General features: G+C 49.9%; 1 protein-coding gene across 4 annotated transcripts; it reads left to right on the forward strand.

Annotated features, from left to right (window-relative positions):
• The first annotated feature begins 1,220 nt into the window (after nt 1-1,220).
• Nucleotides 1,221-24,319, forward strand: LOC116956030 (B-cadherin-like). Of its 4 annotated transcripts, none has more exons than XM_032977445.2 (19): nt 1,222-1,535; nt 1,624-1,711; nt 3,677-3,799; nt 4,938-5,093; nt 6,744-6,888; nt 8,291-8,451; nt 9,265-9,399; nt 10,748-10,933; nt 11,480-11,751; nt 12,175-12,317; nt 13,559-13,680; nt 15,005-15,104; nt 16,844-17,104; nt 18,458-18,579; nt 19,169-19,384; nt 20,103-20,273; nt 22,348-22,440; nt 23,108-23,230; nt 23,780-24,319. In XM_032977445.2, the coding sequence occupies exons 2-19, from the start codon at nt 1,673-1,675 to the stop codon at nt 23,912-23,914; spliced, it is 2,703 nt and encodes a 900-aa protein (XP_032833336.1). In that variant the 5' UTR covers nt 1,222-1,535; nt 1,624-1,672; the 3' UTR covers nt 23,915-24,319. The 4 variants fall into 4 exon arrangements, with proteins under 4 accessions (XP_032833338.1, XP_032833336.1, XP_032833337.1 ...); XM_032977446.2 differs by having other exon boundaries at nt 1,222-1,531; XM_032977447.2 differs by having other exon boundaries at nt 1,221-1,711; nt 20,106-20,273.
• The last annotated feature ends 1,606 nt before the right edge of the window (nt 24,320-25,925 follow it).

The following is a 25,925-nucleotide window of genomic DNA, read 5'->3' on the forward strand; positions in this document are numbered from 1 at the left end:
GCGTTTCGTACCCAACGCGTGCCGCGCGTTTGCGGACTCCAACCGGAGCGTTCCGATCGTCAATAAACGTCCACGCTCTCCTCGAGGCCGTTCCTCGCGGCGCTCGTCGCTCGCTCCGGATGTGGACAAGGGAGTCGTGCGGACGCTGCTCGATCCCAGTGGTTCTTAACCTTGGGGTGCACCCACTCCGTGGCGGGTGCGAGATGCCCTATCTGAGAACCACTGCTCTATCCCCGTCGCGTCGAAACCTCCCGCCCCGGGGTTTGTTCTATCGTTTTATTCATTTTTTATGGCTCTCAACCGAGCTCGTATTTAATGTTTATGGCCAGCTGCGTCGACTTGTGCGCTTGTAACCAACACCACCTGTTTGTTGGCATTGTCATTCGGGGATAAGGGTGGTGGTGGTGGTGGTGACGGCAGCAGCGCAGGCGTAACAGCCGTGATTCACACCCAAGGAGGACTTGGGTTCGATGCCTGACACGGGCACCTTAAACTATTTGTAGTTGGCGTGTTCTCCCCTAATTGTGAAGAGTGTGTGTGTGAAAGCGTGCGTTCATGGTCTCAACCCGGTCACCGATTACTGCACGAAAACAAAATAACCGTATTATATTTCGTGGTTTCACCAAAATTTTGGATAGCTTCCATCTCTAAGAATAATATTGTTGTTTTTTGTCACGCAACTGACGCTAATCTCAGAAGGCAGAGTTGGTGATGAAGTGCTGCCACACAGAATGTGTACCCGAGGTCGCTTAGAAGGGATCTCAGAGGTGGCTCTGTGATATCCGCTTCAGTTGGCCGCTTTTTGACACGAAAACCAAAATATGAGTTTTTACCGCCACATAGCAGGGTGCGAGTCCACTTGCGGATTTAGAAAGCATCACAACATAGTGAGTCGTGGCTATCAGAGTGAACAGGAATGAGACGAGGCAATTATAGCCGTGGCGCTATCCAACGTCTCTCACATTGTCGATGACTCTCCAACCAAAGTTCAGCGGATGGTGGCTGACGAGCAACACACAGGGCCACCGGGGACGCTTACTGCACAACGGCTTTGGCGATCGATTACGCACCCGCCGAGTGACTGTTGTTCACGGACACTCCTCACTGCCAGGCAGGTAAGAGGACGCGGGTTAGGGTTGGGTATGGGGGTTGGGTCAGGATGCGTCGGCGTGGGGGATGGGGAGCGCGTTGTGCGCGAGGTGGGTGTCGAGAGACCGGCTCACGCATTTCTCCGGTGAAGTCTGTATGGAGCGAAGGCGCGTCTTCCGCCTAGTGGAGCGGCGGGTCTCGTAGCGGTCAGCGGTTAGCGCTCTGCACCGCGAAACCTCAGCTGACGCCGAGCCCGATTTTCACGCTCACAGCCGCCAACACCGGCGTCGACTATCTGAACCGGTCGTGGGCCTCCCCCTTAGGTCGACTCAGCCTCAAATTAGTAACCTTGCGTGGTGTGTAGTCAGCATCGTCACTCGGCAAAAAGGCGACCGGGCGCGCTGCTGACCACCCACCCCGCTCGTGTTCCCTGCCGGGCTTCGTAGGTGCTGCTACCCGCTAATAACACTTGTCCCCAACAGTCTGCTAAGGCTACAGGGGTGGGACGATCTTTGTATTTGTGTCTTCTACCAGTGTACGGCTCGCGATCAACAGAAGTCTCGACGAAGTGAGCACGGGAGTCATGGCTCGCGTGTGGATTCTCCTCTGTCTCTGTTGTGGGGTGAGTGCCAAAGTTTGTTGATTTTTTTGGTGGGTGGGTGGGGGTCACTTAACAACCCAGAGTTCATCCCAAATTGTGCTCTGGGCATCACGCCCGAGGAAACAATAATCCCCTTTTTGGGATCTCTCGAAAAAAATGCGATGAAATTGTACTCGCAATGTATTCGAATGGGCGATGTGTCGCGAGGATTAGAGTTTGGGATACCCTGATTCACATTTTTGGTAGAATTAAATATTTGACTAAACCAAGTTCTTTAGCATAGCGAGTGAGCTCTTGGTCTCAGCTATGCTCTTATTTGAATTTTTCCTGCTATTTAAAATATATATTTTTAAACTCCTATTGAGACGACAGGTAGAAATTCCACATTCCCATGACTGAGGTTAGTCTACTCACAGTACGACCGCTGATACGGCTGTGGAATAGATTCGCATTTATTGCCCGCTTACATTACATGGTCGCACTCATTACACACAAAATGCTTGCCATAAATGGAATGCTCTTCCTTCAGATATCAGGGAGCCGCTCCAGCTATGCACTTTAAAATCATCATCTAGATTGACAAACTCATTTCTTTAGGACTGCTTTTTTGTGTTAAGCGTGTCCTTCCTCCGCACCTCCGATTGGCACGGCTGGCTACGTACCGTGCGAAAGACGTTCAACATACGTGCATGCATGTGCTCGCTTCGCAACGTCTATCCCGTCTCATCTCAATCATTCTACTGCCCAGCTTTAGTTTGCACGTGGTTTATGGTAGGACACCCCGTGATTGAACGTGTTCCCGTGTGCCACAAGGTGAACGCAAGCAAGTAGGCATAACTCTATCAGTAGGCGGCGATGGTTATTCCATTGAAGTAATTCGGCAAATGTCGGGTATAACGCCAGCACACATGGTGGTGATGATGTTCAAATGTGAACCTGCTTGGGTGTGTACTCCTTATGAGAATAGGTTTTCCCCTTTTTTCTGGCAACAAAACAGGTGTTAAGATGTTAAAACACCAAACTTAAACCTTTTACAAGGAATAATGTCTGCGTTAACAAACAATGCTTGTGGTCAGAATGCAAACAAAAAACATGCTCTGATAATATGTGGCATTGTCTTTGAAACTGATTGGTCCACACCAGAGACAGCTTTCTTTTGAGTCTCGTCTCAAACGGTGTTAGACCAGAGGACGCTAAAAGGGGAAAACCTATGCTCATATTTTGGTACTGGCAAAGGAGGTCCCATGATGTGTACTTATTGTTGAGTAGATTAACAACACCCACCCACTCATCGACAAACCCACGCACCCACTCACCCATGCATACACAAAGCACTCATCCACCTACCCACCCAACCACTCGTTTATCCACCCATCTGCTCATCCATCCTTCCACCTATTCACCCACTTATCCATCTATCCACTCAATCACCCACTCACCTGTGTACTCAACCACCCACCCACTCGCCCATCCATCCTTCAATCCACCTGTCCACCTAACTACCTACCATTCACTCATCCACCCACCCACCCACCCAACCATTTACTCATCCACCCACTCACCCACACGCGCACTCACTCGCGTCCTCATTTACCCACTCACCCACACACCCACCCACCCACCCAAATACAAAGATCCCCCGTATAGCCTTGACAAGACTGTCAAGGCAAGTGCTGCTCGCGAGCACCTATGAAGGCCGGCACGGCACATTAAGGGTTGGTGGCCAGCACCAGGTACTCATTTGATGCCGGGTTGGCCTAGGGGAGGCCCCAAGACTAGTTAAAACAACCGTCACTGGTCTTGGCGCGCTAACCACTGCACCACCGCTCCCCACTAATTCCACCATCTATCAATTCACTCACCCACCCACCCCTGACCACGAGGGCGAAGCTGCGTTCCACTGCGGCTCTCTCATGTCCGTGTCCCCCCACCGCTCTCACTTATCCCCACGCTGACCCCTCCCCGAAATCCAAATTCTGCCTCTAGGTGTCAAAGTGGTGGGCGGCGCAAGGATCCCCCTCTGCCATCAGACGACGCAGGGGCTGGGGGACCCCTCCCATCACAGTCACCGAGGGCGATGGGCAAGGGGTGCCCAGATACCTGAGATTCGTAAGGAGGAGGCGGACGACGACGACGATGATGATGAATGCTGATGAGGACCTTGTTCTTGCTGTTGCTGTTGCTGATGGTGGTGGTGATAATTGATGGGAGGGTGGTTATTGTGGTTGCTCATGGTTGCTAAGAGGCCGTCCATAAATGACGTCACGCACCTGGGGGGGGGGGGCCGGGGGGGGGTCAGACATTTGTGACGATGTGTGACGAGGGGGGTGGGGGGGGTTGTTTGAGAAATGTGACGTCACATCAAAATGCGCAACTTTAAATAAATATAGACAACATGTTCTACTTAATTAAATAGACTTTTTCATAAATGTTTTCTCCTACAACATCAGAGTGCAGCGCCAGATTAAATACACACTACAATGGCAATAGTTTAAAGCGATTTGAAGCATGTTTTATTTTTTTTGGGGGGAAAGGGGAGGTAACAGAGCTTTGTGACGTCATATTTGAGGGGGGGTCTGACTTTTTGTGACGCCGTGTGACGAAGGGGGGGGGGTCAAAATCGTCCAAACTCGCGTGACGTCATTTATGGACGGCCCCTTACGGTGGCGTTGCTGGCGGTGAAGATTATATCCGTTGCTGTGATTCTAATGATGATTGTGATGGCGGTGGTGATGATCGTATCTGGCTCCGTGCTTAAACATCGCCACTGGGGAGACAAAGGCGGCCGGGTGTGGTGCTGGCCACCCACCCCCTCGTGTGCTGTGCCGGCCTTCATAGGTGCTCGCTAACAGCACTTGCCCCAACAGTCTGGTAAGGTCATAAGGGGGATATTTGTCTTTGATGATCATGATTGTGATGATGATTGGAGTGGTGATGATGGTTATGGTCATGGTAATGATAGTTGTGATCGTGATGATTGTGGAAATGAATGTGGTGATGATTGTAATGATAATGATTGTGGTTATGTTGACGATTGTGGTGGCGATGATGTTTATTTCGGTAATTCTAATGATGATAATGATGATGGTGCTGATTGTGGTGATGATGGTGATGATTGTGGTGATGATGGTGATGATTGTGGTGATGATTGTGGTGATGATTGTGGTGATGATGGTAATAATTATGGTGATGATTGTGGTGATGATGATAGTGATGATTGTGGTGATGATTGTCGCGATTGCCGCAGGTGATCTCGGACATCTCAAAGCTCATGGACGTGACGTACGTGATGACGGGGGAGGGGGTCGACCGTCCCCCGATCGGGGTCTTCTCCATGGACCCCAAATCCGGACGCATTTACCAGCAGAAGGTGGTGGACCGTGAGGAGATCCCCACTTACACCGTAAGGCTCCCTCGCTCACTCACGTGACGGCTCAATCACCCAGCCAACCAGCATCCTACCCATTAATTCACTCAATCACTGACTCGCTCACTTACTTTCTCACTTGCCTGCTCGCTCACTTTCTCACTCACTCGCTAGCTTACTCGCTCGCTCACTTACTTACTCGATGGCTCAATCACCCAGCCAACCAGCATCCTACTCATTAATTCACTCAATCACTCACTCGCTCACTTACTTCCTCACTTGCCTGCTCGCTCACTTTCTCACTCACTCGCTAGCTTACTCGCTCGCTCGTTCGCTCACTTACTTACTACTCGACGGCTCAATCACCCAGCCAACCACCATCCTACCTATTCACTCGCTCGCTCACTCAGTTGCTCGCTCATTCACTCACTCATTTGACGGCTCACTCGCCCACCAATTAATTCACCTATTGGTTAACGTACTCATTCATTCGCTCACTCACTCATTTATTTGCCTGCGCACCCAATCACTCGTTGACTCACCTGTTGACTCGCTCATTTACTTGACGGCTCACTCACTCGATCATTGCCTCACTCACTCGCTCGTCCACTCGATCGCTCTCTCACTCAATAATCCACCCACCTACTCACTCACCCATCCATCCACTAACTCACTCATTCACCTAGCAACTTACTCACTCACCCATCCACTCTTTAAATGTTGAGTTTTATTTTTACCGAAATAAAAAAAAAATGCGTTTCTTCTTATTTTGGTTGCCAACCCCAGGTGTAGGCTATATCATACGGTGGAAAGATGTTAACGCCCTCGCCCGGTATGCAGGAGGTCGTGGGTTCGATATCTACCATTACGCCTGTTTGTTTGGAGTTTGCATGTACTTGCCGTGGTCGCATGGATTTTTATCCGGGTCCTCCGGTTTTCCCTTAGAATCAACATGCGTTTAGAGTCAGTTTAACACGTAGGCTTTCGCGACCAATATCATCCAAAATAGAGGGTTTTTTTGGGGTTAGATCGCGTAAATCTAACCCCAAAAAAACCCTCTATTGTGGATGCGTTTAGAGTATTTGGCGGCTGTACATTTCCACACGATGATAAGCTACTTTCGTTGAGCTATCATTTGTGATGGCCAGGTCGCTTCCGAAAAAGAGCCACGTAGCTCAGTGACGCCTTACCGGCCGCGGTGAATCGAGATGTTAACTTCCTCGCCCGGTATGCAGGAGGTCATTAGCAGGGGCCTTATACGTGGGTGGGTTGGTGACCCTGGTGTGTTGTTCACGCGGTGTGCGCGTGTGTGTGTTAAGGCTATATGGGGGGATCTTTGTCTTTATCTTTATCTTGTAGTGGGGAGCGATAGTGTAGCGGTTAGCGCGCTGCGCTATGAACCTGGCGACCCGGGTTCGATTCCCGCTCACGGCCAACACCAGTGACGATTATCTGAACCGGTCCCGGGCCTCCCCTAGGTCGACTCAGCCTCAAATGAGTACCTGGTGCGGTGTGTAAACATTGCCACTAGGGAGACAAAGGCGGTCGGGCGTGGTGCTGGCCACCCACCCCCTCGTGTACCGTTCCGGCCTTCATAGGTGCTCGCTAACAGCACTTGCCCCCACAGTCTGTTAAGGCTATATGGGGGATCTTTGTCTTTATCTTTGTCTGTGTGTCGGGCGGCAGCTGGAGGTGCAGGCCTACGATGAGCAGGGGAACGCGCTGGAGAACCCGTTCGACCTCGTCATCCACGTGAAGGACATCAACGACAACGTTCCGCAATTCTCGCGTGCCACCTACCCGGCCAGCGTCACCGAGGGCGCCGCCAAAGGTGAGTCCTCGCCACCCCCACGGGGCTGCGTGTGGTCGAGTCGATTTTGATTGATAGATTAAAAAAAAAAAATTCCCGTGGTTTTTCCCACCTGATGATGATTGCTTGTGTTGCAGTCGAAACGTCGTGATTTTTTTTTATTTTTTTTATAACCTACTACGTGACTTTACGGAAAGAACCAAAGAGTATGGGATCCCTGCAGTCACGAAAACTTCAAATCTCGATCGATTTTGATTTTTTGATTTTGTTAAAAATATTGTATCAGGTAGAAAGGATCCCCCTCCCTCCCTCCCCAACTAACTGTAGTTATGTAGGCTCTTTGTTTTATTTTTTTCAGAAGCTGACCTGGGCTATCACAAATGAGAGCAGCTCATCGAAGTGGCTTCGTGTCGTCGCGTGGAAAGTTCTAGCAAATATATATATTCTAAAACGCGCGACGATGTCGATTCCTAAATGTGGAGGGGTGGAAAAACCGGAGCACCCGGAGGAAAAAAAAATCCACGTGAGAGAGGCACCGCAAACTCCAAATATAGAGCAGGCATCAGGGTCGGGATCGAACACACGACCTCTTGCATGCCAGGCGAGGGAGTAAACATCTCCTAGCCACCGTGGTGCAGTGGGGCAGGAGGCAGGTTGGGGGTGGGATGATGAGGCGGGGTTGGTTTTAGCGGTATCTGGAGGAACATTCGAAGTGGCCCATTGATGGCTTGACCATGACGAAAATCGCCACTACTTTTGCCGCTAATGCTGATTGTAATGATTTAAAACTGCCACTGCTACTCTACGTGCTGCTGCTGTTGCTGTTGTTGCTAACGATAATGTTGCTGATGGTGGTCAGGGGCCGTTCATAAATGACGTCACGCACCTAGGGCGGCAGGGGGTGGGGGGGTCAGACATTTGTGACGATGTGTGATGAGAGGGGGGTGGGGGGTGTTTGAGAAATGTGACGTCACATCAAAATGCGCAACTTTAAATAAATATAGACAACACGTTCTACTTAATTAAATAGACTTTTAAATAAATGTTTTATCCTACAACATCAGAGCGCAGGGCCACATTAAATACGCACTACAATGACAATAGTTTAAAGCGATTTGAAGCATCTTTTATTTTCAAAATGGAAATATGGTTTTGGAGTGGGGGGGGGGGGGGTGGAGGGGGGGTAGAGCTTTGTGACGTCATATTTGTGGGGGGAATCTGACTTTTTGTGACGCCGTGTGACGAGGAGGGGGGGTCAAAAATCGTCCAAAATCGCGTGACGTCATTTATGGACGGCCCCTTATAATGACAGCTGCTGTTGGTAACAGCCTGGCGAGCCCCTTCACCCGGCAGTTGATTGATTGATTCTGGCCAAACGACGATCGTGATGAGGCTTCGTTGCGTGCACGCCGCGTGCGTGCAGGTACGTTCGTCGTGCAGGTGATGGCATCGGACCGGGACGAGCCCGGAACACCGGCCAGTGCCCTCGCCTTCCGCCTCGTATCCCAGCAGCCGCAGGGGACCGACTTCAGGGTCAACCCCGCGGACGGTGTCATCCGCACCAATTCTCAGCTCGACCGCGAGGTCAACCCGCTTTGATCGCTCGCTCGCTCGCTCGCTCACCCACGCAACCACTCGCTTGGTCACTCAGCCTCACTCACTGGCCCCAGCCGCTCACTCACGCAATGATCAGCAGCCCGCTCGCACGCTCGCACGCACGGTCACTCAGCCACCCGTGAAGCAGTTCGAGCACCCAAACGCTCGGCTACTTTAACGGCTCACTCAGCCGCTCGGCCACTCACTCGCTCGTCCATTCACTCATTCACTCACTCAGCCACTCAAATGTCCACCTGCCCATCCACCCGGTCATTTGCTCACTTGGCCACGTGAGCATGTGAGAGCGTGTACACGTGTGTGTACGTGTACGTGCGCACCTGGGTCTGCCCCGTGACCTCCTGCCGGCGGGCGTTCGACACTTCACGTAGCCTCAAGGTGCACATAGCCTGGCACAAGCGTCGTGGTGGCGTCACCGCCACTTAGTGGCGAATGGCGGTTTTTGTTGTCTGGTGCCACATTGGTTGGCGCACTGCGCAACGAACCAGGCTAACCGACTTGAATTCCCACTCACGGCCAACATTCAGGTGGTGAATATCTGAACCGGTTGTGGGCCCTCCCCTAGGACAACTCAGCTTTGAATGAGTACCTGATGAGTTGTGCAAAACACCGGCACTGGGGAAGACGAAAAGGCTAGGCATGGTGCCCCCTGCACCTCCCCCCACCCTTGTAGTTGTGCCACGGTCCCGGCCTTCATAGGTGCTCGCTAACAGCACTTGCCCCCAACAGCCTGCGTAGGCTACGTGGGGGTTGAGAGATCTGTGCATTTATCTTTGTGCACAGACGGTGGAGTACTACGCGCTGGTCATGGAGGTGGCCGACAAAAACGGAGATGGAAGCGGATGGTCCAGCACGGCCACCGTCTCCATCACTGTGGCTGACATCAACGACAATGCCCCCAGGATCGTGACCAAGGAGGTGCGGCAGAAACTTCCCAACGTCCCCTCCCCGCTGCTTCCCGCTCCACCCGCTCCCCCCTCCCAACACCCCTCCCATGTCCAGGCTCACGAGTAGGTCATTCGAGGCAGACTGGAGGTTGCGAGGTGGAGCGTACAAAGAAGAGCGTGGAAGCTAAAATATGACCGGTTGCCCCAGGGTGTGTGTGTGTGAGGTTTGTATGTACGTAGATATGTATTCATAATAACGGTTTGTGGGTTAGATCGCGTTATGTAATAAATGTGTCGTAACCGTCCACCACCCGACACGGCCAAACAGTAAAAAAAAAGTGTCACGTTTACAAAGGACAAATAGTTCACTACTTTAGCCCACCGGTGTGTTGAAGAGTGAATCCACAACATTTACAATTTTTGAGTACTGTGACGTTTCGCTGGTAATTACATCCAGCATCATCGGGCAATTCGCCAGAATGGTGAAGCCCTCACTTGCTCCCGGTCTTAAATAGAGCAGCAGGGTGACGTCATATGTATGTTGAACGTATTGCACAACGTACGTAGCCAACCGTGCTAATCGAAGGGGTTGGATGAAATGTGATATTCAAAATTCAAGCTCTGACCTCACAGGACAATAAGAATCTTGAGATGGGTGGTCGGTGTGATGAGCCACCCAACTGTTGCCAGGTCACTGCCACAGCTGGACTTTAGGCTGATGGTTAGGGTTTGATAATTCTTCTTCTTCTTCTTTATATTGCCCGTGACATCCGATGTATAACGTATTGCACTATTGTTGTTATCATCTATTAATACGCGTGTCTGCGGTGGCTCAGTGTTAGAGCGACCAGCTCACAATCGGAAGGTTGCAAGTTCCGATCCTTATTCCTGCGGGGGTCGATACAACGAGAACCAGTTTGTGCGGATTTCAACAATGGTTGTCCCGTGGATAGACTCGGCCCCGTAATATATATCTACGTATGTTTAAATTATTTTACACAATATGTAGCCACAACCATGCTAATTAGAGGACAACAAACAAAACACACATAAAGTAGTTCTAAAGAAATTAGTTTTCAATGCGGACGATTTAACAGTGCATAGCTCCAGTGGCTCCCTCATATCGGAAGCAAGAGCGGTCCAGACGGCCCGGGAAGCGCATCTGAAAGCGCCGCGATGCGGTGACCACCATCTTTGTTCGACGGCCAACCCAAAGCCACCGCCGCTGCGAGGATGGCCGGAGTTCACGTGAACGATGGCGAGAATGTCGGGCGACTGGGAGCAAGAGACAGGGCACCGATGCCCCGCCGCCCATTGTTATTGTATCAGCACAGCAGCCCCAACCCCTAACCCTGACCCTGTCCATCTGCTCCTCACAGCTGTCCGGGGAGGTGGACGAGAACACGAAGGAGGTGGTGGTGGGGCGCGTGCGCGTGTTGGACGCCGACAAGGTGAACACGAGCGCGTGGCGAGGGCGCTACACCATCGTGCGGGGCAATGAGGGCGGCCAGTTCCGCGTGCACACCGACCCCGTCACCAACGATGGGGTCATCACGCTCATCAAGGTGCCCAGCCGCACCCCCACCCCGCCCCTACCCCCCCCACCTCTCCCTCCCCCCATATGTATACTACACTACACTGTTTTTATTTTACCAGGTAAGGCTCCACTGAGCTATGTAGATATTTTCAGGAGCGATTTGGCTACCATAAATGATAGCTCAACGATAGTGGCTAAATTTACATTTGGAAATTGACAGCAGCCAAGTACTCTCTAAATGCGTGACGACGATTCTAAATGTGGAGCGAATAATCGGAGGACCTGGAGAAAAAAATCCATGCGACCATGGGGAGAGAGGCATGGATACTGCAAATGTACAGGTGTCAGGGTCGGGGGTAAACCGCCTCCTGCATACCAGACGAAGGGGATGTATTTATGTTGAACTTTTCTTGCACACGGTACATAGCCAACCATGCTAATCGGACGTGCGGTGGAAGGACAAGTTAAACACAAAAAGCAATTCTAAAGAAATTTGTTCCACTGGCCTCCTAATACCGGAAGAGCATTTCAGACTTGCTCCACCACTGCTCCCCCCCCCCCCCCCCCCCACCAGCCACTGGACTTTGAGAAGATGAGTTCATTCAAGCTGGCCGTGCTCGCCGAGAACGAGGTGCCGTTCATGGGGCCCCCGCCAGACTCGGCCACGATCGCCTCCTCCATGGCCAAGTTCACGCTGCGCGTGCGCGACGTGGACGAGCGGCCCGTGTTCACGCAGCGCCACGTGGACGCCAGGATGCTGGAGGGCGTCAGCTCGGGGGGCACGATTGCCACGATGCACGCCGTGGCCTTCGCACGACCTGGTGGTCCAGCGCAGAGCGACATCAGGTGGGGGCAGGAGTTTGTCTCACGGTGTTGTGTACGCGTGCGTGCGCGTGTGTGTGTATAGCGGTTAGCTCGCTGCGCTATGAATTCGATTCCTGCTCATGGCCAACACCACAGTGACGATTATCTGAACCGGTCCTGAGCCTCCCCCTAGGTCGACTCAGCCTCAAATTAGTACCTGGTGTAGTGTGTAAACATCGCCGCTCGGGAGACAAAAGCGGCCGGGCGTGGTGCTGGCCACCCACCTCCTCGTGTGCCATGCCGGCCTTCATAGGTGCTTGCTAACAGCACTTGCCTCAACAGCCTGTTCGGGCTATACCGGGGATCTTTGTCTTTGGTGGCTTTGGTGGTGGCTCCCTACCACCAGTATCTGCTTGGCCGAATTAATCTTAATAAGTGCTCAGTCATGACTCTTCTTCCTGGCAGGTATGGTGTGCTCTCTGACCCGGCAGGGTGGCTCATTGTCGACCCAAAGACTGGCGCGATCACCACAAAGCGTCCACCCGATCGCGAATCGCCCTTTGTGGTCAACAACACCTACACGGCCACCTTCATAGCAGTCGACCCAGGTACTGCCACGTGGGCGCCACGGTGGCTAGGAGATGTTAACTGCCTCGCCTGGTATACAGGAGGTCGTGGGTTCCATCACGACCCTGACGCCTGCTGTGTATTTGGAGTTTGCGTGTCTCTCTCTCTCTCATCACGGTGGCTAGGAGATGTTAACTGCCTCGCCTGGTATACAGGAGGTCGTGGGTTCCATCACGACCCTGATGCCTGCTGTGTATTTGGAGTTTGCGTCTCTCTTTTCCCGTGGGCACGTGGATTTTTCTCGGATTCTCCGGGTTTCCCCTCCATATTTAGAATCAATATTGGCTACTATAAATGTCCACGTGATAAACCACTTTGTTGAGCTATCATTTGTGGCCGGGTCATTTCTGGCAACGAGCTATACAGCTATGTGGGCCTTTCCTGATAAAAAAAAAAAAACTGAAAAAATAGTTTAAGTTTATCTGCCCTGTCCCATAGGGGTCACGACATCTACCCTAGAGCCAGGTCAACATCTGAGCGATCAGTTGCACAACCAAATCGCTCGCGCAACATGATCGCCTGCAACTGCTTCGTCCGTGTCTGGGTGTGGGTGCAACAAGGAGATTGAACAGCTTGCGCAGGATTTTAACGACCAATGTTGGTTTGCCTAAATGTTGTTACGTGATTAAATACATCACTGAGCAGATCGCTTGGCGGTTGAGTCCGTCTCTCATCGAAGCAGCCGGTTGCGCAACTGCTCACAACCGGTTGAGTTGCATGCAACCAAATTGTGCAACTTATTACTCAGGGTGATGACACAGCTTAAGTGGAACACATGGTGAGTTGTCAGCCTCTCCCTCCGTCAGATTAGCCCCTTTATCAATAACCACGCCCACTCAATGATTTTTTTGTCACCAATAATTATTCACATAATTACTATTAACTTAATAATTGGTGATCAAACGTGGTCTAGTTAAAGTAGCTTGAAATGCCACCCTGCTACAGGCAAGTGTATTAATGAGTAATTGGCCCAGATAAATGAGTCGTGAATTAATACAATTGGTCAATAATATGAATTAGTTGTGAATAATATCAATCGTAATAACCGATCGCGAATCACAATATTGCCAATTGCGAATCACAATATTGCCTGCAAAATCCTGCCTGCTAAGAGACCGTGACGACGATGATGACGATGAAACAATTGGAGGACAGCGTCACACCGAAACCGGCCGCCGTTTCAATCCCACGTCCCCCCCCCCCCCCCCCCCTGACTGTGCAGATACCCCTGGAGGAACGAGCACAAGCACCCTGACCATTCAACTGGACGACGCAAATGACAACCCTCCTGCATTGGTACAGCCCGCCGTGGCCCTGTGTGACACGGGGCCCAACTATATCAAGGTGAAACCACTTTGCCGCTCTATTGGGGGTGTTTGGGTTTTGGGTTTTAAAAGGAAATAATAACCCGCACTGTGCATATATCTTGCTCCAGGGTTCAGTAAAGGTGGGGTACATCGAGCCACACTCGGACGCGCTTCATGCTCCTTTAATTCACCAGCAGATGAAGTGCAGTCCCTTTGGGACACTTGGAACATCGCCTGGGTTACGTCGATACAATTTGTGTGCCCCAAAAATGTGACAATTTTTAAAAAATATATATGCATTACAAATCTTAACTAAATGTAACGATAATTTAGCACAGATGTTAATACGGCGAAGAAGGTGAATTGAACTTCACGGAAATCCCAAGGAAATATAATTTCAGAAAAGGCAAGCGACTAGATTCAGCCACATAGTTGAGAAAACCCGCACAAATGTGCAGAGTGGCTGTTGCCAACCTGTGGCACACGCACGAAGGCCCAGGAAAATCGGTATATTGTTGAAATTTACCGGAGAAAATACATTGAATGTATATATGTTCTGTTTAGAAAAAAATACGTTACAGAACCATTCCACTCCCCCCACCGCCCATTCCAGCACTGTGTATTCATATGGTGTTATAATGACAGATATAAACTATACACCCTTTACTACATTTAATTATTTTCTGTAAGGGGAGGAGAAGGCATTTAATGCTCTGGTTTTCCCAGAAAAGATTCCCAATTCCAGCCCTGGTCATCGCTAATACCCGGAATATTGATATTTACGGGAGAGTCCACGGTGCATGTTGTTTTGTTTATATCATTATTATCTTAATGTAGAGGCCGATAAAAAAAACCTTAGAGTTCAGGATTCCACACTCCCACTATTTTCCACTCCTTGGAAAGTTTCTAAATCAGGCTCTGGCAGGGCATCTGTTGACGTGACACATGGTGTGTGTGGTGTGTGAGTCCACGTGTGGTGTGCGTGCGGTAGTGTAGCGGTTAGCGCGCTGCGCTACGAACTCGGCGACCCGAGTTTGATTCCCGCTCATGGCCAACACCAGTGACTATTATCTGTACAGGTCCTGGGCCTCCCCTAGGTCGACTCAGCCTGAAATGAGTACCTAGTGCGGTGTGTAGTGAACATCGCCACTGGGGAGACAAAGGCGGCCGGGCGTGGTGCTGGCCACCCACCCCCTCGTGTGCTGTTCCGGCCTTCACAGGTGCTGGCTAACAGCACTTGCCCCAACAGTCCGTTAAGTCTATACGGGGGATCTATGGCTTTGGGGTGTGTGTGGTGTGTGTGTAAGTGCGCGCGTGTGTGCGTGCGTCTCTGTGTGTCCACAACCCCCATGTGCTCGCAGGTCACGGCCAACGACTCGGACTCGGACGCCAACGGAGCACCATTCACTTTCGAGATCCCAGCGGAGGCTCAGGAGGCCTGGGCCATCACCGAGACCGATGGTGGGCAGCCCGACTGACCCATAGTCCCAACCAAATTCGTCACGGCCGGATTCCGATCCGAGCGCGATATCTCCCGCTCACACTAACCATGCCACTAACCCTAGCCCTGTCTTTTACACAAGCTGTACCATAACACTAGCCCTACAATTTTAACAAATCATGCCACTAACACTAACACTAGCCCTACCGCTCACACTAACCATGCCACTAACCCTAGCCCTATCTTTTACACAAGCTGTACCATAACACTAGCTCTACAATTTAAACGAATCATGCCACTAGCACTAGCCCTACCACGAATACCAAACGTAGTAGTCATACTCCTGATACTTGCCTTACCATAGTCACTCGCCCTACAACTAATACTAACCATAACATTAATGCTAGGCCTACTACAAATGCTTGCCCTACAATTAACCTACTACAACTAACCAAACCACGACACTAAGACCTACCACTAAATCTGACACTATCTGTTACCATTACTACGCCACTGACACAAACCGGGACGTTTTATTGCCTCTGGTGGAATTATCAATCCCAGGGGAGTTACCTTTTGCTCTGGATTATAAGGCACACTTCCCCTCCCTCCCCCCCTCCCCACGTATTTTCAAGTAAAAAGTCGGGGGTGGGTCTTACAATCTGGTGCGCGTGTGTGTGTGACAATATATGCGTAACTTTATTGGCACCAGGTACAACTTTGGGGTCCATTTTGCTTTGCGAAGCATCTTGTGTATGCGTTTACGTTGCAACTTCTTTCGCACCGAGGATTTGGTACTTACTACCTGCTATGATGTATGGTTTGTAAATATGGTCACGAACAAAGAGCGTAGAATTAAAACAGAAAAGTACATAAAGCAGCGTGGAGAAACGAATGCTTTGAATTACACTGAGAAACTGGAAGAGGAACCACGTAGATTAGATAGCACAGGCTACGTACTAACATCATCCAAACTATTAAATATAACTTTTTTTAATGTTGTGGCTTGGCTTTCCAACACAAAAGATTATAAATGTTGTGCGCTGGCTCTCCAACACACCGGCGTGCTGTACTAGTGACGAATTGGCGTGTTCTGTTTACGGGACAACCCTTACTAGTTGGTTATGTCGGGTGGTGATGGGTTTAACGACACATTTATATATTTACGCGATCTAACGCAAAAAAACCTCTTAATGGATGATATTGGTCGCGTAAGCCTACGTGTTAAACCAAAAAAAAGGTTAATTGGGGGCTTGGGCAGGACATGTCATGGCTAAAACGGATGATGGACGGTGGTCAAGAATAATGAGAGAGTGACAGCCAAGGAATGAGATCGGCATTTAATACGCGTCCACCAGGGAGATGGAGTGACAAAATCCGTTCATGTGCGGGTGCTTAATGGATTGTTGCATCGCGGGATCTTCAGAGGTGGTGGTGACTTGGTTATGCCTTCGTGCGGAATGATCATGGCTGCGGCTGATGATGGTGATGAAATGTGTGTATGTACGTTGAATCTCTTTCGCACCGTACGCAGTCAGCCATGCCCATCGGCGGTGCGGGGTACCTTGGATGGAGGGCGACTCTGGGATAAGTAAAACCGGGGCGGGCACTTACCCAGAGTCAGCATATTTATACTGGAGGAATCCGATGAGCTATTAAGCTCTTTTGCACAGATGTCCTCACTGGTACGTGCACGCATGCGCACACACGCACACACACACACACATTGTCTGTTGTACCCGTGCGTGCGTGCGTCCAGGCGTGTCGGCGATTGTGAAGTACCGCGGAGGTCCCCGAATTCCACGTGGCCTGCACTCCGTGCCCGTGCACGTGTCGGACCGGGCCGGCCTCGGGGCCACGCGGACCCTCAATGTCTCCGCGTGCCAATGCGGCACCAGCGGTCATCCCGAACCGGACTGCGCCGTTGCGGCCGGAGAGGCCGGGAAGGCCCTGGGCAGCCACCTCTCGGACGGAGCCATCGCTGGGATCCTGGCCGGGCTGTTGGGGCTGCTCTTGGCCGGTGCTGGTTTTGCACGCGCAAAGACAATCGCACACTCGAACACAATCACACACACACACACTAACACACAATCACACGCAATCACACTCGCACACAATTGCGCGCTAACACACACTCACACAGACTCACACGCAATCACCAAGGAAAAGATCCCCCCGTATAGCCTTAACAGACTGTTTGGGTGGCACACACAATCACACACACACACACTCACTCACACACGTATCGTACACGAGAGTCATTGGTGGATTATCGTGCATGAAGCTGCCAATGTAAAAATAACTACGATGAAATTTAAATCCACAAGGAAACCTAGAATGAGAGACCTTTTTTTAAACTCATTGATTGTAAGAGTAACCAACGAGCGTGAACAAATTAGGGCACGCGTGCAGAGCGTCCGTTTAATTGTTGTTTTATTCGCATGTAGTTACCAGCCAGTTCGGATACCTCACAAAATGGGCAATTGCCTAGAATGTTGATGTTCACTATTCATTACATTTATTTATTTAAAACCATGTTGGGACAGGCAAGTGGGGTATACCCGGTTAAAACAAAATTCAACATGAAGGTCACAGCAGCAGCCAACAAAGGTTGAGAACCACTGGCGTAGTGGCTAGCGCTCATGTACCAACGTCGGTGACAAATATCCGTGCCGGACCTGGGCCTTCCACAGGTCAACTCAGCCATTAGAATGAGCTCCTGGTACAGTGTGTAAACATCACCACAACGATGCGTGGTCAACCACCCTGATGAAGCTTGGAGAGCTGTTTAGAGTTTGAAAGGAGCTCGCAAACAAACACCTTGTTGTGAAAGACCCAACGCAGAAGATCCCTGGGTTTGATCTTCCACGAAGCTGCTCATGGTCCACCACCCTAAACCGCATCCACTGCACAAACCATGGCAGCAGATGCGGATACCTGATGCACAAATGGAAAATAAAAAAGATAAACTCTCCAGCGTGCGACTGTGGTCATCCAGAACAGAACGTACAACGTATATCGACGCGATGCCCCCCCGATCTACAAATATGAAGGACGCAGCGCGGCGATAACCCTCCGCTACTGCTCCTGAAACGGTGGTCTGCTGGCTTGACCACCTGAATGTCAAATTGTAGTAGTTGTTGTCTCTCCATCTTCATCAGCGGCCGTACGACAACAAGAATAAGACCACCGCAGAGGCAAAGGTTGGGCAGACGTGTCGCTAACCACCAACCCCCCCCATCCCTTCGTGTGTCGTGCCGGCCTGAATAGGTCCTGCTGCTCACTAACAGCACTTGCTTCTACGAATCTCTTGAGCTTATATGGGGGAGGTGACGAGGGGGGGGGGCCTTTTTGTCTGTTTCGTGCACCACAGCAATCCTGTTGCTCTGCTGCTGCTGTAAGCGTGGGAAGAGCGCCAAGTCGGTTCTCTACTCGCTGGTGGACGCCCCCCACAGCTCGCTGTCCACCTGGACCAAGGGCGAAGAGGTGGACAAGGTGAGCACCCGCCCACCTCTATAGCCGCAGCTCAATTCCTCCACCCCCCCCCCCACTCGCACGTGGGGCCCTCTTAGCGCTCGATGAACGAGCGCCCAGGTTGCTGAGGTCACAATACAGAGAGAGAGAGAGATCTGTATGTCCACGTGTTTTGTCAACACGGGGTTAGTATAAGGCACGTTGTAAAAATGTTTTTTTAAACTAAACTATTTTTTTTTATTTTAGCCAGGTAAGGCCCACTGAGCTATGAAGCTCTTGTTTCAGAAGCGACCTGGCCACAAATGATAGCCCAACGAAGTGTCTAATCATCACGCGGAAATGTATAGCAGCACAAACACTCTAAATGCATTTCGATTCTAAACGTGGAGGGGAAAACCTGAGGACCCGGAGAAAAATCCACGTGACCACGAGGAGAGGGATACGCAAACTCCAAATATGCATCAGGGTCGGGATCGAACCCACGTCCTCCTGCATACCAGGCGGCGAGTTAACACCTTGCCGCCAACAACGCGGCTACACCAGCAAAATGAATTACGGATCATTATCGTTGTTGCTGTTCCTCGTCCTCCTCCTCCTCCTCCTCCCACAGGTTCCGATCGCAGGGGCAGTGGCGGCGACGTCGCTAAATGCGCCCAACGGGACCAAGGTTGCAATGGCTGCAGGGTCCAGAGCCATCGTCCAGGAGTCGTGCTTTGTTTCCGATACCAAAACGTTAACCGCGGCAAATGGAGCTCGCACGGCACACGGATCATCTGCGGCAGCGGCGGCGGCTGTGGCAAATGGAGGCACAGCCGTGAGAACGGAGGTACGTTTAGTGGGTAAAAATGTGGCGCAGGGGGGGTGATGAGGAGCCGAGCGGATTTTGCCGATGACCGGCCTCCATGGGGGAGTCTCATAAAGGACACTATTGGGCGGCCGGAGGCGTCCACCTCCAACAATAGCGGCCGGTAGTGGGGGCGGGGGGGGGGGGCGTGAGCGGAGGAGCAATGTTCACAACAACGATCAGAGCGATGGGCGGATAGAACGCAGCGAGTTTGCACAGTGCGGAGCACAGGTGGTGCATCTGCTCGTCAGCCGAGTCAGTTATCCCATCATAATACTTTAGATTATTTCGATTATTTGCCTGCTATAAATTTCCACACGATGAGCTATCATTTGTGGCCAAGGGCGCTTCTGAAAAAGAGCTGCTCTATATCGCTCAGCGAGCATTACCTGGTAAAATAAAGATTTCGTTTTATTTGTTTATATATATTTTGTTGTGATTCGATTACCTTTCCTACACTTTACACTCCTATTGTGTGTTTGTGTCGTTTGTCGTTGTAACGCACTGACCCGATCCCTACTGGACATCTGTGGAAAAAAAGAGCTTTACAGCTCATCAGGCTTACGCCTGCGGTCTAAACAAATATTCTGATTCCGATTCTCGAACCGGTATCCGATTGCGAAAATGGTTGCAAGGTGAACCGGCCATTGTTGGGTGGGCGCCTCTAATGGCACCAAAACACCCCCTGGGCTTCCCTTAGCAGGGCACCGTGGCCAAGGTTGGGCTGGGAAGCGCCGCTCACCTCACCGCCGCCGCCTCCACGACCGACGATGGAGCTCAGAGATTGGGGGGCTGGGCCGGCGCGTCCGGCGGCACAGGGGCCGCTGTGGGAGGCGTGACGGCCCTGCTGGGGGGCGACGGTGCGGCCCTGGTGAGTGACACTCACGGACACGCCCCACCTACCCCCCCCTCCCCATCACTCTTCAAACCCCCCTTTCCCCCAAATAGTCCGTCAGCCAAGGGGGTTAATCGGCACCGTCTAGGGCGGCAAATGCTACCGCCGTCCTCCATCATGGACTAATTGGGCTGTGTGCACCCTGGGCAAAGTCCACCATGTGTACCAGCTGTTTTATGGACACGCTCGACTGCGCACTTGTTTCACGTGACATTTAGTTGCGTATTCAATTTCTGGACCAATAATCACGATCGGACGTACTCCAGTGCCCTTCTTCCTTGGTTCTTTTGGTAAAGTCACGTAGAATGAGAATAAAATAAGAAAATAAAATAACACAATAAAATTCTCACGACGTTTCGGCCACAACACAAGTGGCCTTCATCAGGTGAAGGGACGAAACTGTCTCGAGGACAGCGCTGGAGAGAGACGAGACAGTCTCGTCCCTTCACCTGATGAAGGCCACTTGTGTTGTGGCCGAAACGTCGTGAGAATTGTATTGTGTTATTTTATTAATTTATTATTTTATTCTCATTCTACGTGACTTTACCGAAAGAACCAAGGAAGATGAATCCTTGCCGTCACGAAAGCTTTAAATCGAAATTCCAGTGCCCTTGTGTGACGACATTTCTCTCATACAAGGCTATGACGCTGACCTTGCTGTCACACGTGTTGTGGTGCAAGAGACGACGCTGACGCAGATCTTCGTAAGGGCTGATGCCAAAGTTTATTAGGGACTTACGCCTAGGAACTTAATAGGGGCTTACGCCTAACAGTGGACGGCTAGTATATTTCTCCCCAGGGGAAGGGTACTGGGAATCCTAACAACCCCCCGGCTATCTGGGCTCTTCCCACTGCACCGACCGAGGGTTCAACCAACATCGGCCGGCCAGGGGAAGTAGCCACCCTAGCCTCGTGTGGGATCACCCGACCCTGGGTCCCGACTCACAACCTCTCTCGTTGCTGGCCCCGACGACGACGACCCTGTTCACGTCACGGGTCCCAGCTTATATATCCCAGGGTGACATGACGTCATCAATTATATACCCCAGGGTGACATGACTACTCCTCTACACATGTGTAGTTTAGAGGTGAAATTCTTCAAGAAAATCGTTAATAAACTTGGCCACCCCGACGGGTCCTGATAACGCATGTCTTGAGTTTGATGGCTCAAAAGGATATCTCTGCACTCCCACGTTCCCATGACGAATGGGAAGGGCGATAACTGGCCTCAATTTACACATTTATCTTTACGAACTGATTCCATCTCCTGGTGAAATAACGATTGGGTTGGACTGCATTTAATAAAAAAAGTTGATAATAGAAATTTCATGGTAAGACCAGGTCAAAATGATTATATATTTCAAATTATTTGTTTACCTTTCCTATAATTTGCACTGCTATAATGTTTTTGTATCGTTTGTTGCTGTAACGTTCTGACCCGTCCTCATTGGACATCTGTGAGAAAGAGCTTTATAGCTCATCGGATTCCTCCAGTATAAATACTCTGATTTCCTGCTCAAATGAGCGAGCGGTGCTGATCGCCCACTTGCAGTTCTGTCCCTAGCGGTGGACATTCCTCATTCCTATGGCGGGGGGGGGGGGGGTGGTCGAGTCTATTCATTGGAGAAGCACTGTTGACTCCCCCACCTCAATCAATCGATAGATCTTTATTTTACTAAAAGTGGCCATCAGCGCGCATCATTACAGCCGAATGGGAAATGGTGCGGCGGGGGGGGGGGGGGGGGGGGGCGTGTGGGGGGGCGGGGGATGGGGGGGGGGGCAGAGAGGAGCAGCAGGGAGTGAGGATAGGAATCCCGGACACGACCTCGGGCGGTTTAACGCCGACCGAGCAACAGTCAAATTGCGTCCGCGCGCAAAATCAAGTCCAACCGTGCACAACGAATCTCGCAAGAAATGTAAGTCGTGAATACAAAAATGAATGAAAAGTACCACCCTAAGTGGTACTCGTTTTATCGACCCGGAGGGGGACGATGGGCTGAGATGAGTTGCGGATAAAAAGGACCTCCACCGCATGGCTCTACGTGTGCAGGAATCGTGGCCGATAACCACACTCGGCTCCTCAGGGTTCCGCGCGGGAGTGGCGACTCTGAGCCAAGAGAGCAGAGGGTGGGCGGACAACAAGGTGAGAGATTGTGGAGGAGGAGGTGGAGGTGGTGATGATCACTGCCATCATCATCATCATCGTCATAATCCAAACCACCTTTACCAATACCCGTCACGGTCATCAATGACCACAGCAACACTGCTGTTATCATCACTAACACCACTGTCATCAATAACACTACTTACCGTCATAACTACTCATACTGCTGTCATCATCACTAATGCTACCGTCATCATCATTATCATCAACACCGCCAACACAAAGAGCACTGGCCGTGATGATGATTTTTTTCACCGTTGTTGTTGTTGTTGTTATTGTTGCTGTCGTTTTTTGTTGTTTATTATAGTCGGTTATTGTTGGTTGTTGATTTTTAATTCGGATTCTTGTCGTTGTTTGTCGATGTATTTGTTTCGATTTGAAGCTTTCGTAACTGCACGGATTCATCTTATTTGGTTCTTTCGTGGAATGAGAATAAAATAATAAGCAGCCGCTTGCGTTGTGGCCGAAACGTCGTGAGAATTTTATTGTGTTATTTTATTTTTGTATTCTCATTCTACGTGACTTTACCGAAAGAACCAAATGAGATGTATTTGTTGTTGTTGGTTGGTATTATTGTATGCGTTGCTGCTGCTGCTGCTGCTGCCGCCCATTGACGTTGTTGCTACCGTGCGTACGTCGCGAGCAGCACTCCGAGTTTGCGTCTATGGGCCTCGCCTCGGAGGGGATCCTCGCCTCCGCTGTGGATCGTCAGGTTGGCGCGTTCGCTGGCGCCTCGAGGGACAGCCAGATCTACAGCTTCATGGCCGAGGTGTGAACGCCCCAACCATGAACATGTGTTTCTTCATCATAATCTCCATCAACGTCGTCATCATGTGTGGATGTTGAACTTGTTTCGCACCCGTACATAGCCAACCGCGCTAAACTCAAAAACAAACTAAAATGCACGCACCCTGCGATTGAGGTGTCCGTCGTATGTCATTCTTAACTGATTTTTGTTTTCTTTTTCGGGTGAGAAAATGGCCCGCAGAAGTTGATACCACAGAGCCGCCTTTGAGGTCCTTTCAAGTGAATCCTTATCACCACTAGCGGTTGCTGGACTTTTCCACACAGCCTGCTATTGAGAAATGTTAATTGCATGGAAGGTTTGATTTTAAGAACCTGGAATTTAACGAAATTAAGTAAAAAAAAAACAACAACCCTTCTTCCTCCCTCCCCTCCTTCTGTTCTTCTCCCTCTTCTTTCTATGCCACCCCCCCCCCTCCCAACTGAACACCCGAAACCCCACCCCATGCTTTCCGGCATCCACCACAACCAACGACACACACACACACGCGCACGCCCGCACACACACACACAGAGCCTGCGGATTATGGACTCGGACTCCAGTAACGCCGCCGCGGACTCGCTGCTCATCTACAGCAGGGAGGGCCAGGGAGGGTCCCTGCTGTCCCTCTCCTGCAGCGACATTCTGCCCCGACAAGAGCCCCTGTGACCCGAGCCACGAGGGCTTCAAGATGGTCGCAGTTGAAAGTCACGTCTGGCTCTTGTTCGGGTTCGCCGTCCGCAACTTTTTTTTTATATATATTAAAAAAAAGCTTTTATTATCATTCAAGAAAGCCAGAATACAAAGTAGATTTTAATAAAAGGGGGAAGGGGAAAAAAACGCCAGCAGGCAACGCGAAATAAACTCTGCGCAATACATGCCCGCTCAAAATTCGGGATCGATCGGGATTCGTCCGGGCTCGCCGCCCCACCGCGATTAGCACGGTTGGCTGCATACCGTTCAAGAAGTTCAACATACATACATCCATAACAAAGGTTTTTGGGTTAGATCGCGTTATTTATCAATGTGTCGTAACCCTCCACCACCCGACATGGCCAATCAGCAAAAAAAGTGTCACGTTGACAAAAGACAAAATAGTTCACTACTTTAGCCCACCGGTGTGTTGAGGGGTGAATCCACAACATTTATAGTTTGAATACGACGTTTCGCTGGTAATTACATCCAGCATCATCGGGCAATTCGCCAGAATGGTAAAGCCCTCGCTTGCTCCCGGTCTTAAATAGAGCAGCAGGGTGACGTCATAATTTAACTCATTCAGGTGCAGTAATTATATAATCGATTGGTAATCAGTCAATGGTTATGATTAGTAATAAGTTGTAGATTAGTCATTAGTTGTAAAGTGTGTTATTGTGATTATATGCTACGTTAGTAATCCGTTAATTAGTATGTGTTTCCCCTATAAGGAATTGCAATATGTATTATTTAATAATACGCTTCCAAGCCGCACTAAGCCTATAGCCATCAGAGTGATTAAAGTTATTTCTATTTCTCTCAATTTCAAATGATTCTCTAATTAGTCTTTGCCAGTAATAATTAGTTTTACACAACACTTCAACGTTATCAATATCAATTGAGTGTCCTTGTTGACAAGCATGTTCTTCCACTGCCAACAGTTGTGTTTGAGATAATTTAATATTTATTTGGTGTTCTTTTAGTCTTATGCTGATGTTACGTTCCGTCTGTCCAATATAGCATCTGCCACATAAACAATTAATCCGATATACACCTTCTGTTGATAATTTAGGTAATTCGTCTTTAGTGCAAGATACTAGTTTTTGAATGTTGTGTACTGTACCAAATCTTACTGTAATGTTTTGCTTTTGCAAAACACGGGCTAATTTGTCAGTTACTCCTGAGATATATGGAATTTTAATCGTTTTAACAATCTGATCGCTTTCAGCAGTGTTGCTTTGCGATCGTGATTTGGCATTCAGTGCTCTGTTAATTTGAGTATTATTGTAGCCATTCTGTCGTAATGCTTCTTTAACATGTTTGATCTTTCTCACTAGACTTTCACCATCTGACACTGTTTTAGCCCGATGTATGAGCGTCTTGATAAGAGAGGATTTCTAAGCTGGATGATGATGCGAATCTGCATTCAGATAGGCATCAGTGTGCATTTGCTTTCTGTAAACGCTGTGTGTTATTTTACCGTTTAGGCCATGTTCAAGCAAAATATCTAGGAACGGGAGTGTGTTATTACTGGCAAAGACTAATTAGAGAATCCATTGAACTTGAGAGAAATAGTAATAACTTTAATCGCTCGGATAGCTAAAGGCTTAGTGCGGCTTGGAAGCGTATTATTAAATAATACATTTTACAATTCCTTATAGGGGGAACACAAACTAATTAACAGATTACTAACGTAGTATATAATCACAATAACACACATTACAACTAATTTCTAATCTACAACTCATTACTAATCATAATCATTGACTGATTACCAATCGATTATATAATTACTCCACCTGAATGAGTTAAATGATGACGTCACCCTGCTGCTCTATTTAAGACCGGGAGCAAGTGAGGGCTTTACCATTCTGGCGAATTGCCCGATGATGCTGGATGTAATTACCAGCGAAACGTCGTATTCAAACTGTAAATGTTGTGTATTCACTCTTCAACACACCGGTAGGCTAAAGTAGTGAACTAATTG

Source organism: Petromyzon marinus, chromosome 63 (assembly GCF_048934315.1).
Source record: "Petromyzon marinus isolate PM22_M1 ecotype Great Lakes invasive population chromosome 63, UKy_Petmar_22M1.pri1.0, whole genome shotgun sequence".
Lineage (NCBI taxonomy): Eukaryota > Metazoa > Chordata > Hyperoartia > Petromyzontiformes > Petromyzontidae > Petromyzon > Petromyzon marinus.

Excerpts from the sequence above, each read along its gene's own strand:
- LOC116956030 (XM_032977444.2), top strand. The coding sequence starts at position 1,673 with ATGGCTCGCGTGTGGATTCTCCTCTGTCTCTGTTGTGGG. Across the intron at positions 1,712-3,676 it reads TCCTCTGTCTCTGTTGTGGG|GTGTCAAAGTGGTGGGCGGC; the intron begins GTGAGTGCCAAA and ends TTCTGCCTCTAG. Across the intron at positions 8,452-9,264 it reads ATTCTCAGCTCGACCGCGAG|ACGGTGGAGTACTACGCGCT; the intron begins GTCAACCCGCTT and ends CTTTGTGCACAG.